The sequence below is a fragment of the Oratosquilla oratoria genome, unplaced genomic scaffold, assembly GCF_046742065.1.
Source record: "Oratosquilla oratoria isolate Oo_2021 unplaced genomic scaffold, ASM4674206v1 SCAFFOLD57, whole genome shotgun sequence".
Classification (NCBI taxonomy): Eukaryota; Metazoa; Arthropoda; class Malacostraca; order Stomatopoda; family Squillidae; genus Oratosquilla; species Oratosquilla oratoria.
The window spans coordinates 44,628-60,499 of record NW_027467721.1 but is presented as its reverse complement, the minus strand read 5'-3'; the positions used below and the strand labels follow the sequence as shown (position 1 = coordinate 60,499).

General features: G+C 39.9%; 4 protein-coding genes across 5 annotated transcripts in view; all 4 read right to left on the bottom strand.

Annotated features, from left to right (window-relative positions):
- Positions 1-7,699, bottom strand: part of LOC143023738 (uncharacterized) — an 86,983-nt gene extending 79,284 nt beyond the window's left edge. Inside the window, exons 1-4 of one of the 2 annotated variants that reach the window (XM_076182340.1) lie at positions 7,539-7,699; positions 4,815-4,894; positions 3,980-4,204; positions 2,910-3,593 (exon numbers count right to left, since the gene is read on the bottom strand). In XM_076182340.1, the coding sequence (XP_076038455.1) occupies positions 2,910-3,593; positions 3,980-4,204; positions 4,815-4,889 (984 nt within the window). In that variant the 5' untranslated portion in view covers positions 4,890-4,894; positions 7,539-7,699. The remainder of the gene's footprint in view (positions 1-2,909; positions 3,594-3,979; positions 4,205-4,814; positions 4,895-7,538) is intronic. The other variant, XM_076182341.1, reaches the window with a different exon arrangement.
- A 263-nt stretch (positions 7,700-7,962) lies between these two features.
- Positions 7,963-8,652, bottom strand: LOC143023741 (uncharacterized). Its single transcript, XM_076182344.1, has one exon. It carries the CDS (start codon positions 8,650-8,652, stop codon positions 7,963-7,965), a length of 690 nt encoding a protein of 229 aa, XP_076038459.1.
- A 117-nt stretch (positions 8,653-8,769) lies between these two features.
- LOC143023740 (uncharacterized) lies at positions 8,770-10,818 on the bottom strand. Its single transcript, XM_076182343.1, has one exon. It carries the CDS (start codon positions 10,816-10,818, stop codon positions 8,770-8,772), a length of 2,049 nt encoding a protein of 682 aa, XP_076038458.1.
- A 2,223-nt stretch (positions 10,819-13,041) lies between these two features.
- LOC143023736 (uncharacterized) lies at positions 13,042-15,695 on the bottom strand. Its single transcript, XM_076182336.1, has 5 exons — positions 15,229-15,695; positions 14,732-15,040; positions 13,607-14,429; positions 13,214-13,268; positions 13,042-13,127 (listed from the first exon to the last, which is right to left on the bottom strand). Exons 1-5 carry the CDS (start codon positions 15,693-15,695, stop codon positions 13,042-13,044), a joined length of 1,740 nt encoding a protein of 579 aa, XP_076038451.1.
- Between the last annotated feature and the right edge of the window lie 177 nt (positions 15,696-15,872).

The following is a 15,872-nucleotide window of genomic DNA, read 5'->3' as shown; positions in this document are numbered from 1 at the left end:
TATGACCATTACTGTGAGTCCTGTCCTGTTGTTTTATTATGATGACCTTGTTTACATCACCCTTGTTAACCCCTTCCATATGGTGCCGCACACATAGGCGTCATGAGGAGCAAGTGGATTCGCGACGCTGCCATATCGGCGTCTTGATTATATTTATTGTAGTCGCCCCTGTGTTTTTACATTCTCCCTAATCTGCTCTTAATCCCATTCTCTGTGGTTTTCAAAATTCACGGGTGAAAGAGAGAACAATCGATATAAGCCGTGACTATATTCTATTATGTGAGTATTATTACGACATGTTGTACGGCTGGCATTGGCTGCTGCCCGCGAGATTTAAGTCCCGTTGTGAAGTGGTTAAATCCTTTGATCCACTTGAACACCTCTATTAGATCACCCCGCACTCTACATCTTTCCAGAGAGTGTAAGTTAAGGTGCCTAACCCTCTCTTCGTAAGGCAAATTTCTGAGTCCATGTATCATTTTGGTCATTCTTCTCTGTACTGATTCTAGTGAATTGATGTCCATTTTGTAGGACGGAGACCAAAACTGTACCGCATAGTCAAGGATGGGTCTAACTATCGCTAGATAGAGTTTAATAATTACAGGTCTTTAAGATTTTAAAGGGAATTGACAACATCAAAAGTGACAAAATTTTCACATTGAATGAGAATCAGACGAGAAACAATGGTCTCAAACTGTCCGGAAATAGATTCAATTTGGAAGTAGGTAGAAACAACTTCGCCAACCGTGTAGTTAATGAATGGAATAAACTTCCTGCACAGGTAGTGCAATGTAGTTCAGTTCAAAGCTTTAAGAATCATTTAGATAAACACCTAAGCAAGATACTGTAATGATTATAATTTATTTTATATTGTTTTTGTTTTGTTATCATTTGTCTGTCTGATTTTCATTTATTATTAGTTATATGTCAATTTATTATTATTTACTATTTACCTGTTTGTTTATTATTTAACTATACCTTTGCATTTATTTATGTATTTTATTTGTTATTTACATTATTATAGTTTTTATTTATTATTTTATTATTATGATTTTTTTCGCATCCGACCTAGATATGGACCAAAAGGTCTCCTGTCGGCATGCTCCGCCTTTGTAATCCTTTGTAATCCTTTGTAACCTCTGCACTTCTATTCGCTACTGTCCTAGCAATGAAACCTAATGCTCTGTTAGCTTTATTCCTGGCATTAATACACTGTTTTCTGGTTTTAACCCCTTCCATACGGTGCCGCACATGTAGGCGTCATGAGGAGCAAGTGGATTCGCGACGCTGCCATATCGGCGTCTTGATTATATTTATTGTAGTCGCCCCTGTGTTTTTACATTCTCTCAAATGTGCCCTGAATCCCATTCTCTGTGGTTTTCAAAATTCGCGGATGAAAGAGAACGATCGATATAAGCGGTGATTATATTTTATGATGCGAGTATTATTACGACACGTCATACGGCTGGCATTGGCTGCTGCCCGCGAGATTTAAGTTCCGTACCGAAGTGGTTAAGGTCCACTCACAAAAAACTCCCAAGTCTCTCTCACACTCAGTTTTCTCTAAAACCATGTTATCTAAGCTGTATCTATTTTCGGGGTTGTGTAGCCCTACGTTTAACATGCTACACTTAGAGATATTGAAGTTCATTTGACATTTCACTGACCATGTGAACAATTTATTAAGATCATCCTGCAGAATCTGTGTCATCTCCTGACCTAGTTAGACGTCCTATTTTAGTGTCGTCCACATACTAACATCAATATTTATCCCATCGTCTAAGTCGTTTATGTACATAATGAACAACAAGGGAGCCAAAACCGAGCCCTGGGGGACCCCCCTAGTAACATTGTCCCACCTAGATTTTACTCCATTTATGGTGACCCGCGGTTTTCTTTTACTAATCCAAGCTTTAATCCATTCTAACACTTTCCCTCCTATGCCATGGGCTTTGATTTTATTTAGTAGTCTCTGGTGTGGCACCTTGTCGAACACTTTGCTAAAGTCAAGGTAAATAACATCGTAATTATCATTGTTATCTGACGCATTATATACTTTAGTGTAAAAGGATAGAAGATTAGTCACACATGACATACCCTTGGAGAAACCATGCTGTGAATCATGAATTAAATTATGTCTTTTGATGTGTTCTCTGAGTCTATTTACTATTATTGATTCAAGCATTTTTCCTATAACCGTTGTCAAACTGATTGGCCTGTAGTTCCATACAGACGATCTATCTCCCTTCTTAAAAACAGGAACAACGTTTGCTTGCCTCCAAGCAGTAGGCACAAAACCAGTGTCTAATTTATTAAATCTATATCCATCTTTATCACGAACAATTATTGGTCAGTTATTATCATATTAGATATTTGGATATAATGTCAATCAATCAACTGTTGCCTTGAATATCACTAAGTGGAAAACCTGCAGCCCCATATTGGCTGGCAACAATCCTCAGAACCTCATACAGATCTCTTTGGGAAGAGACCTTGGACTGTTGTCTGTGTTATTTCAGTGTGAGATTGTTTCTATGTCACTGATTGACATTAGTAGGATGAGGACAGCAGTCACCAGTTGTCATCTCCCAATGTAAAGAAAAGTGTAAGAAATACAGTTGAAGTTGATTGAGAAAGTTCTTGGGCCCAAACCAGAGACTCGGCCTTTCAGGGTTGCATAGTAAATTTGGGAATGAAATTGCTTTCACTGGTATAAGAGAAGCAACTAATAACCGAGGTTCTGTAGAAATTTTGTTGTGACAGCAGTTATTACTTCATTTGTTGGTATAGGCTAACTTCTAATACATCACTGGGTCAAGTTGTTTACAATTTGTGTGTGTGTTTGTGTGTGTGTGTGGGGGGGGAATCCTATTCAAACAAAACAACAGATGCAAAAATTAGTGCCTTACCTTCACTAATTGATTTGAATCTTCTTCAAACATGGCAATGGTATCAAGTATGCATAACACCAAGATGTGGTTTGTTAAATTATTTTTTGGCACAAGTTTGCATGATTCCATGATCTTCATCACTAAAGTCTCATTGCACTTTCCTACATTTAAAGCCATTCCAGACTCAACCAGTTTTAGTCCCACCTTGAGAGACATTACCACAGCTTCTGAGCACCTACAGGCAAGGTTTTCAACTAAGGGTCTTATGCCTTTACTAAACTCCTGGCATTTCTCCAATTTATTCAAAACTTTGGCATACTCCAGCATAATTATGACAATATCACTAATTTCCTCTTCTTCAAGGCACTGTTTTCCTTTACACAAGTCAAGAAGGAGCTCCAAGACATTGCGATAAAACTTGTCTGTGTTTTGCCAAGATTCACTTTTGTATATATAATTGGAAATTATGTTCTTTGCCACAGAACAAAGTTGATTTACACTCGGTTTGGATGCTGCCAAAAAACACACTGATTTTTCTTGGAAAACAAAGACTTGCTGTGGTTTGGTTAGAGAGAGGCTATAATTCCATGACACTTGGTACATGGCTTTTAAGACTGCCACAGTGCTCCCTTGGTTGATGTCGCACAAACCAAGCAAGGACTGAACATGAACCAGAAGACTATAAAGCTGTTCACATGTTCCCTAAAAAAAGAATAGAAAATACTTAAAATATGTATGTGCAAATACATAGAACACACTCATTCATTTTTTCTAATAAAACTGCTGGCTGCATCAATGCATACACACACATTATAAACATTAAAGCTCATTTAACAACCCTCTCTTGAATGAAGGGTCATCACTGTCCTCCACCACATTCTACTCATCCTTTTACTCTGGCATCTACCAGGATACTTTATAACATTTATAACTTTCAGTAAGAAGGAAGTCCTTTTCTTAATTAACTCCTTTCATATTGGAGGTACATTCATTCTTTTATTCTGGCTACTGCAAGGTCATTTCATTCAATTAGCTATGTGATATCTATATATTGAAGTTCTCAACTAATATTCAATATCAAAACTTACCAATGATTTACTAAAGAGCTTGATGATATGATACAGCATCTTAAAGTGGGTTGAGACATCACTAATGGTCTTTCCATTCATATATTTCGAACATGAAACAGCAACACTTATCACAGATTCCAATTTGGTTTCATTAGCTCCATCTGGCTTTTGAATGACATAGTTTGAGCAGTAACGTAAGATATGTGTGGAGTCCTCTGGGGTTCCATTTGAATTCAAATATTTCTGAAATTGTGTTAAAACTATCATTATTGAACATAACACCAAAGTGCTCATTTATGCAAATGACATGACAATAATAACTCAACACAGGAAACTACAAAATATCTGCCAAGAACATCAAAGATAACTAACACAATAGCTAAGAAATAATAGAATGGTGGCCTCACCTCAGAAATCACCAGTTACATGATTTATTCCTGATAACCATGAATCAATGATACATCCCATAGTAAGACTGAATGACCTACATATGTTTAGGTATAGTGAAGGGCGAGTATGTGATCTGTCACAAGATATTAAGTTTCCCATATTATTTGAGGGACTTTAACTTTAAATGTGCTAAATACCTCAACTACGGCATCTAAAGAATTTGTCCTGGATAAGAATGAATAAACTATTCAAATTACCTTGAATAGCCCATAAAGGGATAACCATTCGAAATGATGCAGTAAAAGATTTAATTGAGGCTAACGTAAGACAATTCTTAGCTTAAAAGAATCTCTGGCCACAATAGGGTTAAGAATACTAGTATAGCCTATAAATGTACACCTTATGTACAGTAAAGTAAAAGCCTAAGATATAGTCGTCTGAAAAAATTATACTTTTGACTTACCTCCACTTTGTGTACTAATCCTTCAAGAAAACCCCCTCTTATAGCCTGGAGTATCTCCTTAAGCTCTTCCATCATTGTGCCTGACAAAATACCAACAAACCAACAATAATTCTGTTTTAAATTATCTAAGTCACTTCATACAGCAATTGACTATTCTACTGCTTCAAGCCTGGATGGTTTTCATACCAGACTTCTGAAAATATGTAAAAATGAACTGGCACTACAACCATTGTGTACCAGGTCACTAATTGCCAGCAGGGTCCCAAAAGTACTCAAAATAGGGATAATACACCCACCCACAAAGGAGGCAGCAAAGGACCCCAAAAAAATTAGACCAGTGATCCTAACCTCCCACTTGATAAAAATTATAGTGATTTCAACCAAGATTACTGACTACATAAAGATCACAAATGCCTTTAAAGAGGCCCAACACAGCTCCAGACAGGGTCCTTCATGTCTATCACAATTGTTGTCTCATTATGAGAAAATAATGGAAAATATCCAGGAAGGTAAAAACATAGAGGTGATCTACCAGGATTTCGCAAAAGCCTTCGACAAGGTAGATCACTGTATCTTCCTTCACAAACTGAAGACAATGGGTATCTGTGGGACACTGGGTGAGTGACTACACAGTTTCCTCACAAACATCCTTCGCCGACAACACCAAGATCACTAAGGACATAGAGTCTGCTGCAGATATGGTGCTACTACAAACAAGCCTGGACAGAAACCAACAACATGGCCCTAAATGAGGATAAGTTTAAGCTCCTGAGATATGACCCACTCCAAGACCTGGAAGCAGACACTACCTACAAGTGTAACCAAACACCCATTGAAGCCAGACTCTATGAAAGACCTAAGAATGCACATGAGCCATGACCTAACCTTCATGAGACAGCAATTGAGAGTGCCCACATGTTCTTTGGATGGATCCTAAGAACTTTTCACACCAGGAATAAAGAATGAATGGTGACAAACTGGAGGCATTACAGAGGACCTTCACATGCAAAATAGAGGGCATGCAGCAAGGGCTCAATTAATGGCAAAGACTCAAGGAACTTAGGCTCTACTTTCTCCAGAGATGACATGAATGATACACCATCATATACATGTAGAAAACACTGGAACAGATGGTGCCAAATATCAGCTTACATGTCAACAATCACTCATGATGGGGCCAATTATGCCACATCCAGAGAGCTGAGGGGCCTGTCCCACAGAGTTATGACTATAGTCCACCACAACTTCATATATAGAGGGACATGCCTCTTTAACTCTGCCCCATTAAAGATAAGAAGCTTGACTGGCATCACACCAGATAGCTTCAAAAATCAACTGCACAAGTGGTTACAAACGATGCCTGACCAGTCCCCTACTCCAGGATACACCAACCACATAACTAATACACTCCAATTGTTAAGGCAGAACTTAGATGTGGAGCTGCCTGGGGTAAATGTTCAGTTGTGCACAACTACACGATATAGCAATAGAAAATTAATTATTTTGTAAATTATAATACATCACCGTAATATGCAATTTTCTTGGCGGAAATAAAAAACAAAAAAGTTGCTAAAACAGATTTCATAAGTAACAGTCGCACCAGACGAATGGTACACCATGTTTGTTTTGATAGATACCAACGTCAAAGAAATGAAAGGATGATAAATTTATCTATTCTAACCTAACCTAATGTGTATTTAGTAAATTGGTACCTGTAATCTAAGGTCATCTGGATCACCATCGTTGTCACGGATGTTGGTGGCCTGTTCAATCATTCTTTCTGATTGTGGGGTATATAGGTTTCTTATAGCTTGAAGGAATGCATGCATTTTAGCTCCATAGCCTTCCTTCATGAATATATACCCCGTAAGGTACTGGTGGAAGTACCGAGGGCATACACCAGGCCTCAACTGGACCAGGCAGACAACAAACACTTGACAAACGACAAGATGGCATCCCGATCCTATGCTAATGACTTTGCTCGTTAGTATATTTGCTTGTAGCAAGGTATTTATTTTTATTTCCACCAAGAAAATCGCATATTATGTACAAAATTAATATTTAATATTTAATAATAATATTTAATAATAATATTTAATAATAATAATATTTAATAATAATATTTAATATTCTAATGCTATATTGCACAGTTGTGCACAACTGAATAAAAACCCTACCTAGAGACCGCGGATGCCCACGTCAGCTGTGTCTTTAGCCTTAGATAGAAGAAATTATACAAAGTAAATAAAATAAACTAAAGTAGTACAGTAACAATCATCAATGGTCCAATGGACTGTCACTGTAACTGTTGATTCGTTGTGACTGTGTAAGTTATAGATATAATAGAAGGGAGGGTCGAGAGCAAATTGTTATTGTGCTGCATGACAGGATTGTCTACTGTACTCCAGGAATGCCAAAATCCCTTAATGCACATTAAGAAAAAGATATTGAATGATTATGATTGTTGAGAATATTAGTGACCCGGCCTATATTTATTAGTATTTAGTGTGTCAATACTACAGTTTTACGCAGTTTTACAAATATCATATGTATCATATATGTGAGGAATCACAAGTTAATATTAAATACATATTAACTTTTAAAAAATTTCATGAATGTTGGCAAAGTAAAAAAATATACACATACGAGTAATGGTCAAATGGAAAACACAATAACTGTTACTGTCTATTACTAGTTGTAGGGTAAATATTTTACTTTACTTACCAAATTATAAAACTAAGAATATTCTACTTCGATGGACTATTTTCATATGAATGCTATAAATATACAGAATTCTTAGAATCCCAGGGCTTTTTCATTAATGTTTCAGCCTAATTACATCTTTCTTTCCCACTTTGTAACCAACGACATTCAAACTTGTAAACAAGATTCAAAGTGTTTGAATCTTCCATTTATGAAACCTGTTCGAAGCTCAGCTGTGCATTTCGAATTCTATTACGTCGCGCTCTAGAACAAAATTAATAAATGACACTTATTTATCCTCGATATTACTCATTTGATACCCGTAAGGATAATTAGACTATACCAACGTTAGATTATTAGTCCTACATTGATCGAATGACAACTCCAGCTTACCTAGTATTGGTTAGTGGGGAAATAAGAATATTTCTTGTTGGATCCCCACCTCTTAAAATATTGCGCCGGTATTTGATTGCTCATACCCTTTGTGCCTGTCGTACCTAGTTTTAAAAGTTGATACTGACGGTGCAGTCACTACATTATCTGGCAAATGATTCCACTCACGCAATGTACGGATTGTGAACCAGTTTCCCTTGAGCGAAGTTCTCCAGTGGTCCGGAACAACTAATTTGTAACTGTGGCCCCTGAGTCCAGTTGTGCTGAGGCTGAAAAACTTGGTGTAGGGAATGTCCTCATATCCGTGAAGAAGCTTATAGACTTCAATCGTGTCTCCGCGTTTTCTTCTGTCCTCCAGTGTCTGTAAGCCAAGGAATTTGCACCTCTCTTCATAGGGCAGCTCTGAACATTCCGGCACTAGCTTGGTAGCCCTGCGTTGCACTTGCTCCAGTAGTTTGATATCCTTCACTAGGTATGGCGACCAACACTGGGATGCATAATCTAATATCGGTCGAACCAGCGCCTTGTAGAGAGCGAGCAGGATCTCCCGATCCATGTAGGTAAAATTCCTCTTGATAATGCCCAGTCTGCTATTTGCCTTGGCTGCAATCATGGCTGCATGTGTGGAGGATTTCAGGTCTGTAGAGACAAAAACTCCTAGGTCTTTTTCCACCGTTGACTTATCCAGGTTCCTTTCTCCAAGCTTGTAGTTTGTTCTGGGGTTCCCATGGCCGAAGTGCATTGTCTTGCATTTGTCTACATTAAAGGTGAGTAACCACTTTCTGCTCCATTCAGCTACTCTGTCCAAGTCTCTCTGTAATGCCTCGACATCTTCCCGGGTCTTGATGTTCCTATATATTTATGCATCGTCTGCAAACAGACTTGCCGATGATTCCAAATTATTAACAAGGTCATTAACATAGATGATGAACAGAATTGGTCCCACCACCGATCCTTGTGGCACTCTGCTCTTCACTGGTAGCGACTCCGAGAAAGTACCCCTTATGCCCACCCGGTGTGATCTGTCCCTCAGGAAGCTGGCAATCCAATTTTTGGTGTTACCTGTTACCCCAATTGCCTCCAGTTTAGCTAACAGTCTCTGATGAGGAACTCTGTCAAATGCTTTCTCACAGTCAAGGTAAATAGAATCTATCCAGTACTGGTTGTCCACTGCGTTGATTACGTCATCCAGGTATTTCAGCATGTTGGTGAGGCAGTTCCGTCCAGACCTGAAGCCATGTTGTGCGTTGCATAGGATCCGGTTTCTATTCACATGGGCCATAAGTGCCTCCCTAACAAAGCCTTCCACCACCTTTGAGACTACGCTTGTGAGTGACACTGGTCGATAGTTAAGTGCTGTGCTCCTGTTCCCTTTTTTGTGGATAGGCGTGATGTTGGCTCTTCTCCAGTCTTCGGGTACGTCGCTTGTTGTCAGGGATGAATGGAAAATCTCGGCTAGTGGTTCTGACAATACCTCTGCACACTCTTTCAATACGGTGGGGGAAATGCCATCAGGTCCAGGTGCCTTATTTGCATCTAGGGCCTCTAATTTCTTCCTAACCTCTGCAGCAGTTATGTGGACATCATTTATTTCTTGACTTTGGTTGGTAGGGTTTGTTTCAGGTATCTCTGCTCCATCTTCCCCGATGAAGACGCTATTGAATGCCTCGTTCATAGTCTGGGCTGCCTCATTATCGCTTTGTGTTAGGTTTCCATCTGCCTTTCGCAAGCTTGGAACCCTCTCTTTAACATTGGTCTTGGACCTCACATACGCCCAGAAGTGTTTGGAGTTGTCCTTTGCATTGTTTGCCACATTCTTTTCGAATACAAATTTTGCCTTCCTCACTTCTTCTGTTGCCTTATTTCTGATGTGATTGTAGATCTGTCGTCTTCTTGGTGTCTTTCTGGCCCTGTATCTTTGCCAAGCTGCTTCCTTCTTGTCGAGTGCATTAAGAACCCTGCGTGTCATCCATTTTGGTTTCCTAGATTTTGATGGGGCTTTATATGTGGGTACACACTCCTTGATTATCTGGTTATACTTCTCCTTAAAGGTGTTCCACTTCTCGCCTGTTGTTTTTCCCCTGAGAAGTTCCTTCCACTCTATCTCCCCAAATAGGTGTTTCATTTTCATTTTATCAGCCTTGTGGTAGTTCAGTTTCATTGTCCGGTCTTCTTCTAGTAATGCATTTGTCTCTGAAATAAATTTAAAGGATAATACTGCATGTTTGCTCAACCCCAGGGGGGCTAGATACTCGAGATCCTCCACTTCGCACTCCTTCTTCGTGAATATTAGGTCTAGTCGGGAGGGGTTGTCCGTGTCCCTCAAATGTGTCCAGTCATCCACATGCTGTGACCAGAACACATCTCTCACTGCTGTTAAAAAATTCTCTGCCTGGTTTAGCCCTTGGGTACCCTCTTGCACTCTATTTTGTTCCCAAAGAATATTTCCGAAATTGAAGTCTCCACATACTAAAATTTGTTTGTCCCTGCTATACTCTTCACTTACTCTAATAATGTTACATATCTTATCGTTGTTCAGAGCTAATGATGTAGGTGTTCTATAGACTACTCCAAGTACGATGTCTTTGCCACCTGCGCATTTCACTTGGCACCAAACTGTCTCTTCTGCTTCGTGCTGGGTAAGGAAGGTGACCGAGTCTGTGTCCACAATTAGATTCTTGCGTGTTAATATTGTAACTCCTCCACCTGGTGCATGTTGATCTTTTCTATCCTTCCTGGTGACCACATATTCCTTGGTGTTAAAGAGGTTCATGTCCAGCATTTCTTCATTGGTCTTGGTCTCTGTTAACAATACAAAATCTGGTTGTTCTCTTTGCATCAGGCTACCCAGTTCCGCCACCTTGTTCCCCAGTCCATCTAAGTTTGTGTAAAGACAGTTATACACCATACGTTGGGGGTCTCTGGAACCCTTGGCATTAGTTTCTGTATCCTCTGTATGTTCTTGGGCGAAATGTCCGTCTCTCGATTTGACCATTTTCCCCTAACGGAACTTTGACTACTCTGCCTTTCCCATAATCGACAATCCATCTATGAGTGGCATTTTCTCCTTCGTTTTCGTTGTTTGCTTTTGCTTGAGCCCTCAGATTGTTCCTGGCGTTTCTCTCTTTTTTGCTCCGGTCTTTAAAGATTCTAATTCCATTTTCGATTCCACCTTGCCCCTCGCTGGCTGCTTCATACTGTGAGGTTGCTCTCAGCACCATTGTAGCCATTTCCTCAGTCTGTAGCCGAACCTTTAGTAGTCTAGGTTTTTGTTCATCGCCTTCTCTTATATTTGCTCGTCGACGGTGTAGCCTAGTCGCCTCTACAATGGTGAAATCTGTTGGGTTCATCTTCAGCTTTGTTGTGAAGATGTCTGCCACAGACTTTTCATCATGTTCCATACCAACTCTAAGGTCGTCAGTATCAGGTTCCACGACTCCATATAATATAATGTTTTTGGCCCTGTACACTCTGTCCCTCTCATCTTCAACAGCAGTTTTTACTTCTGACTTTACTTCTTCCTTCCTTACTGGCTCCTCTTCGTTGGTAGGTCTAGGTCTATTTTGGGCAGTTCTATCTGCTGAAGGGCCTTCCCCGTTATTGTTTGGTTCAGGATTTACAAGCCTAGCTAACCTCTCTTCGTGTTCAGCCACCTTAGCCTCAAGTTCCTTCATCTTGCTAAGTTTCCCTTCATGTTCCGTTAATTTCTGCTCTAAGTCATTTGTGTTAGCCACTTTCTCTTCCAGTACATCTATTCTCTCGGTATTATTGCTTACCTGGTCACTAAGTAGAGCCACAGTATCCACAAAGTGACTGGCGACAAAGTTGCAACTCCTCACTGAACAATAAAACATAACACGTGGACCACTTTTTATGAGAGCCTCATAATCATTATCACTCAATTTTTCGCATGTTTTATGCACCCAGTATTTACAACAGTTGCATTTCACACCTTTACCATTCTCCCCTGTATTTGTTACCTTCATATTACAATGAGCACATATGTCCTGTACAAACTTGGTCACAGTACTAGGCACGACACTGGTATAATAACCAATACTACAACAAAAATGGCACAATACCTATATTTCCCCACTACCACGTATACTTAGGTAAGCTTTGTAGAAGTACAGTGTTGCTTAGAAGGTCCCTTTCACATGGGATGGCCTGCAGTCTCTCACGACTGTGTTTTGACGAACTTTACGTTTAATTATATATTAACCTCCGTCTTCTGGGTCTTGAATGAAACATAGTTTCAATATAAAAAATATTGGTACTTATCAGTTTCCTGCTCCCATTCCTTGGCTAATTTTTATTTGAGTAATGAACTTGTGATACTAATTTCCAAAGACCTGAAAAAGTAGAATTACTTTTATCTATTTCTTCTTATTGCAGTAGACGAACACTTTGTGCCAAATTATACTCCATTCCAAATTAATTAATCAAATATTTAGTCACATGTGAATTCACATTGAAATGAATATGCGATACTGTTATATTTCAACCACATAAAGATACAGAAAATATAAAGATCGAGAAAGGGATATGGCAAGTCAATGCATTTTCACCTAATCTATGTGCAGAGTGCTTACTTGCTTTACTTCGAGAAGTCCCGAGGTCCGTCTTCACAGTAGCAGTGATCGATCTACCGCTGCTAACAGTCCTGTAGTCCCTCCTCACAAGGGCCAGTTGGTCTGTTATGGTGTTGGAAGACATCCTTCTGATGGCGGTGTAACCTGGCACTGAGGGCTTGTCTGGCACCTTCCATAGAAATCTGTCCAGCACATGCTTGAAGCTGTCCACCGGGCAGTGGGTTCCCTCTCTCGCTTCTTTTGGAAGAGCATTGAAAATTTCTTGACATTCGTGCCCCAAGCTGGATGCCAAGTAAGGTCTTAACCCTCTCTGGAGCTCTTGTTAGGAGCGTTTGTCTCTCACACTTGCGTCCGTGCCTTACACTGTGATATGGCTTGATTGTTGAGGGCGTGGAGGTCAGGAACAATGCCCTCTAGGATTTTATTTTCCATGTGTAGATGACCCTATACCTTTCTCTCCTCTTTTTTTTTTTTTTTTTTTTTGAGTGGGGGAGGGTACAGTCCCAGTGCTTTCAAGCGAACCTAATAATTGAGATCCTTCATCCCTCTAATATGCCTGGTGTAATTTCTTTGGGCAGCCTCAAGCCTCTGGACCTCTCCTTGTTCATGTGGAGACCAGAGTTGGCTACAATAGTCCATGATAGGTTGAATTAGCGCCTTCCAAAGGGTTAGCATTACCTCTGTCTCTCTTGAGGAGAAAGTCCGTAATACCCAGCTGGCCATCCCCCGTGCCCCTCTCACGGTCTCCGTGATGTGGCGTCGTCATCTAGATATATACCCAGACATTTTACATGTGCTTTAGGTGTGATTGTCATTCCTCTTTATGTGTACAGTTCGGTTTTATCTTTAATTTCTTGGTTGGTACCATATCTCATGACCTCAAACTTCTCTTCGTTGAATTGCATATTACAATGAATAGCCCAAGCATAGACCATATCGAGGTCATCTTGTAGATGACATACGTCTTCACTCTCCAGCACTGCGCGACTGATGTGGGTATCGTCGGCAAGACAGGAGGGTTGAGTTCACTTTCCTATTTATGCCATTCATATAGATTACGAATAGGAGGGGGCCAAGGACAGAGCCTTGTGGTACTCCGCTTACTACTTTGACTTCGCTGGACTTCTGGCCATCAACTGCGACTGTTTGGGTTCGGTCTGTCAGGAAGTTGTGAAGCCATATTCCTAGCTTCCCTGTGATTCCTAGGTCCATTGCTTTGTGGAGTAGGACTCCATGGTCTACCTTGTCGAAAGCTTTGGCAAAATCTAGAAATACTACATCAACATTCTTCCCCTCTGACAGGTTCCTTAGCAGCCAGTCGTAATGTGTCAGTAGGTTTGAGAGACAGGACCGATCTTTTCTAAATCCATGCTGGCTCTCCTTTATAAGGTTATTCTCCTCAAGGTATGCAAACAGTTTGTCCCTTAGGCACTTCTCAATTACTTTGATGATGTGGAACGTGAGGGCAACTGGTCGATAAATCTTTGGCAAAGTCCTGTCTCCTCCTTTATATATTGGACTTATTATGGCTTGTTTCACTAGTGCCGGGATCTTACCTTTGTCCAGGGAAGATTGCCACAACATATGGATTGGGACTGCTAAGACCTCACTGCATTTTAGAAGTAGGATCGCCGGAATGCCGTCCGGTCCCGCGGCCGAATTTATCATTAGCTCCTTTATCGCCTTTATGGTGTCCTCTAATGTGGCTTGAAGGTCGGTGAGTTGGTTTTGGTTGATTGTCTCTTCGTTGAAAAATGTCGCGGGGTCATGGATTTCTGCTTGCCTCTTTGGTATGCTAAACACACTGTTGTACTGATGCGCCAGCATCTGCCATGGCAGGTTTCTTGGGGGTCGTCTGTTGTAGTTCCTTGGTCGGTTACTAGGGGTCCAATCTGTGATTTGGTCTTCAAGATTTTTTTTACAGTAACTGTAGAAGAATTTGGGATTGTGCTATATTTTCTATAGCTTGGTTCTCCTTAGAAAATAATTTCAGAGGGATACGTTGGGAAGGGAAAGGTGAATAAATGAGAATTGATTTAAACGTCAGATGTTGAGATTAACTAAGGATAATTAGAACTAAATAAATATGAAGTCATGGAATGATATGAGAGATGAACTTGTTCAAAGGTGGACTTTTAAATAGCTAATTGACGCTTGCAGCTCAATCGAGCCATCCCAGTCGTGCAGCGTATTAAAGGATCTAGCAAGATTTATCGCGTTGCTTGCTACAGTCTTGGGACTGCTCTTGGTGAAGCGAGTGGAGATTCCTCTTCAGGTTCCTCTATAAACACACTAGCAAATTGCTCTGAAAGTGTGTCTGCATTCTCCTTATTTGTTGTAGCCATTCTAGTTTTCTCAGCATCTTGATACAAGTCCCCAATTCGTGATTTCACTTTTGTCTTCGATGCCACATACTTCCAGAAAACCTTGGGATTCTTTTTAACATTCTTTATTACTTCTTTCTCCTTGGCTTTGACTGCATTTCTGGTCTCTTTTCTAAGTTGATTATTAAGTCGTCGGTATTCTGTCTCAACATCCCTGTAGGAATCTGGGGTGTTACCTTCGTTCTTTGTCTTTCAGTCTCTCCCAAAAACGTTGTTTTTTCTTTATTTTTGACCATAACTTTCTGTTCATAGGTAAACTTTCATTAGTTCTTTTCCCCATCTTTTTGTTTCCAACCTGTCTCTTGGGTATACACTCTTCAGTTAATTTGTGTATCTTAGTACAATTTTTTTTCCATATATCCTCTATGTCCAAAAAACTGTTGCCAGTCAATATCAAGTTTTCTCTTCATCATGGCATAGTCTGCCTTCTCGTACATAAAAACATGTTTAATGTTACTGTCCTCCAGTTCCTGCACATTGACTCGCACATAAATACAGGCATGATCACTTTTTCCCAATGGACTGTCAACTTTGACTTCCTCCACAATTTCTTCATTAGTAAACATAAGGTCAAGAGTATTACCAATATTTTCTCCTCTAATCCGGGTTACATCATGAATGTGTTGGGTAAGAAAAAAATCTCTCACCTTCTCAATAAAGAGAGTGTTAAAGTCAGTCGGGCCGCCCTCCGATGTATAATTACTCCATTTGATGTGTGGAAGATTGAAGTCTCCCAGTAACACCTTGTATTTCACATTCATATCACTGACTTCCTTCATCAGTTGCATTAAATTATTGTTGTTATCCATATCACTTTTTGGGCTTCTATAAATTGAAGTAATCAATATATTTCCATCAGTACCACATATTTCAATACTACAATACTCACAAAATTTTGCTTTCAATTCTACCAAGTGGAACTTGATGCCCCTTTTTATATAGACAATAATTCCTCTCCCTTTCTCACAGTGAAGATTCTGTTCAAC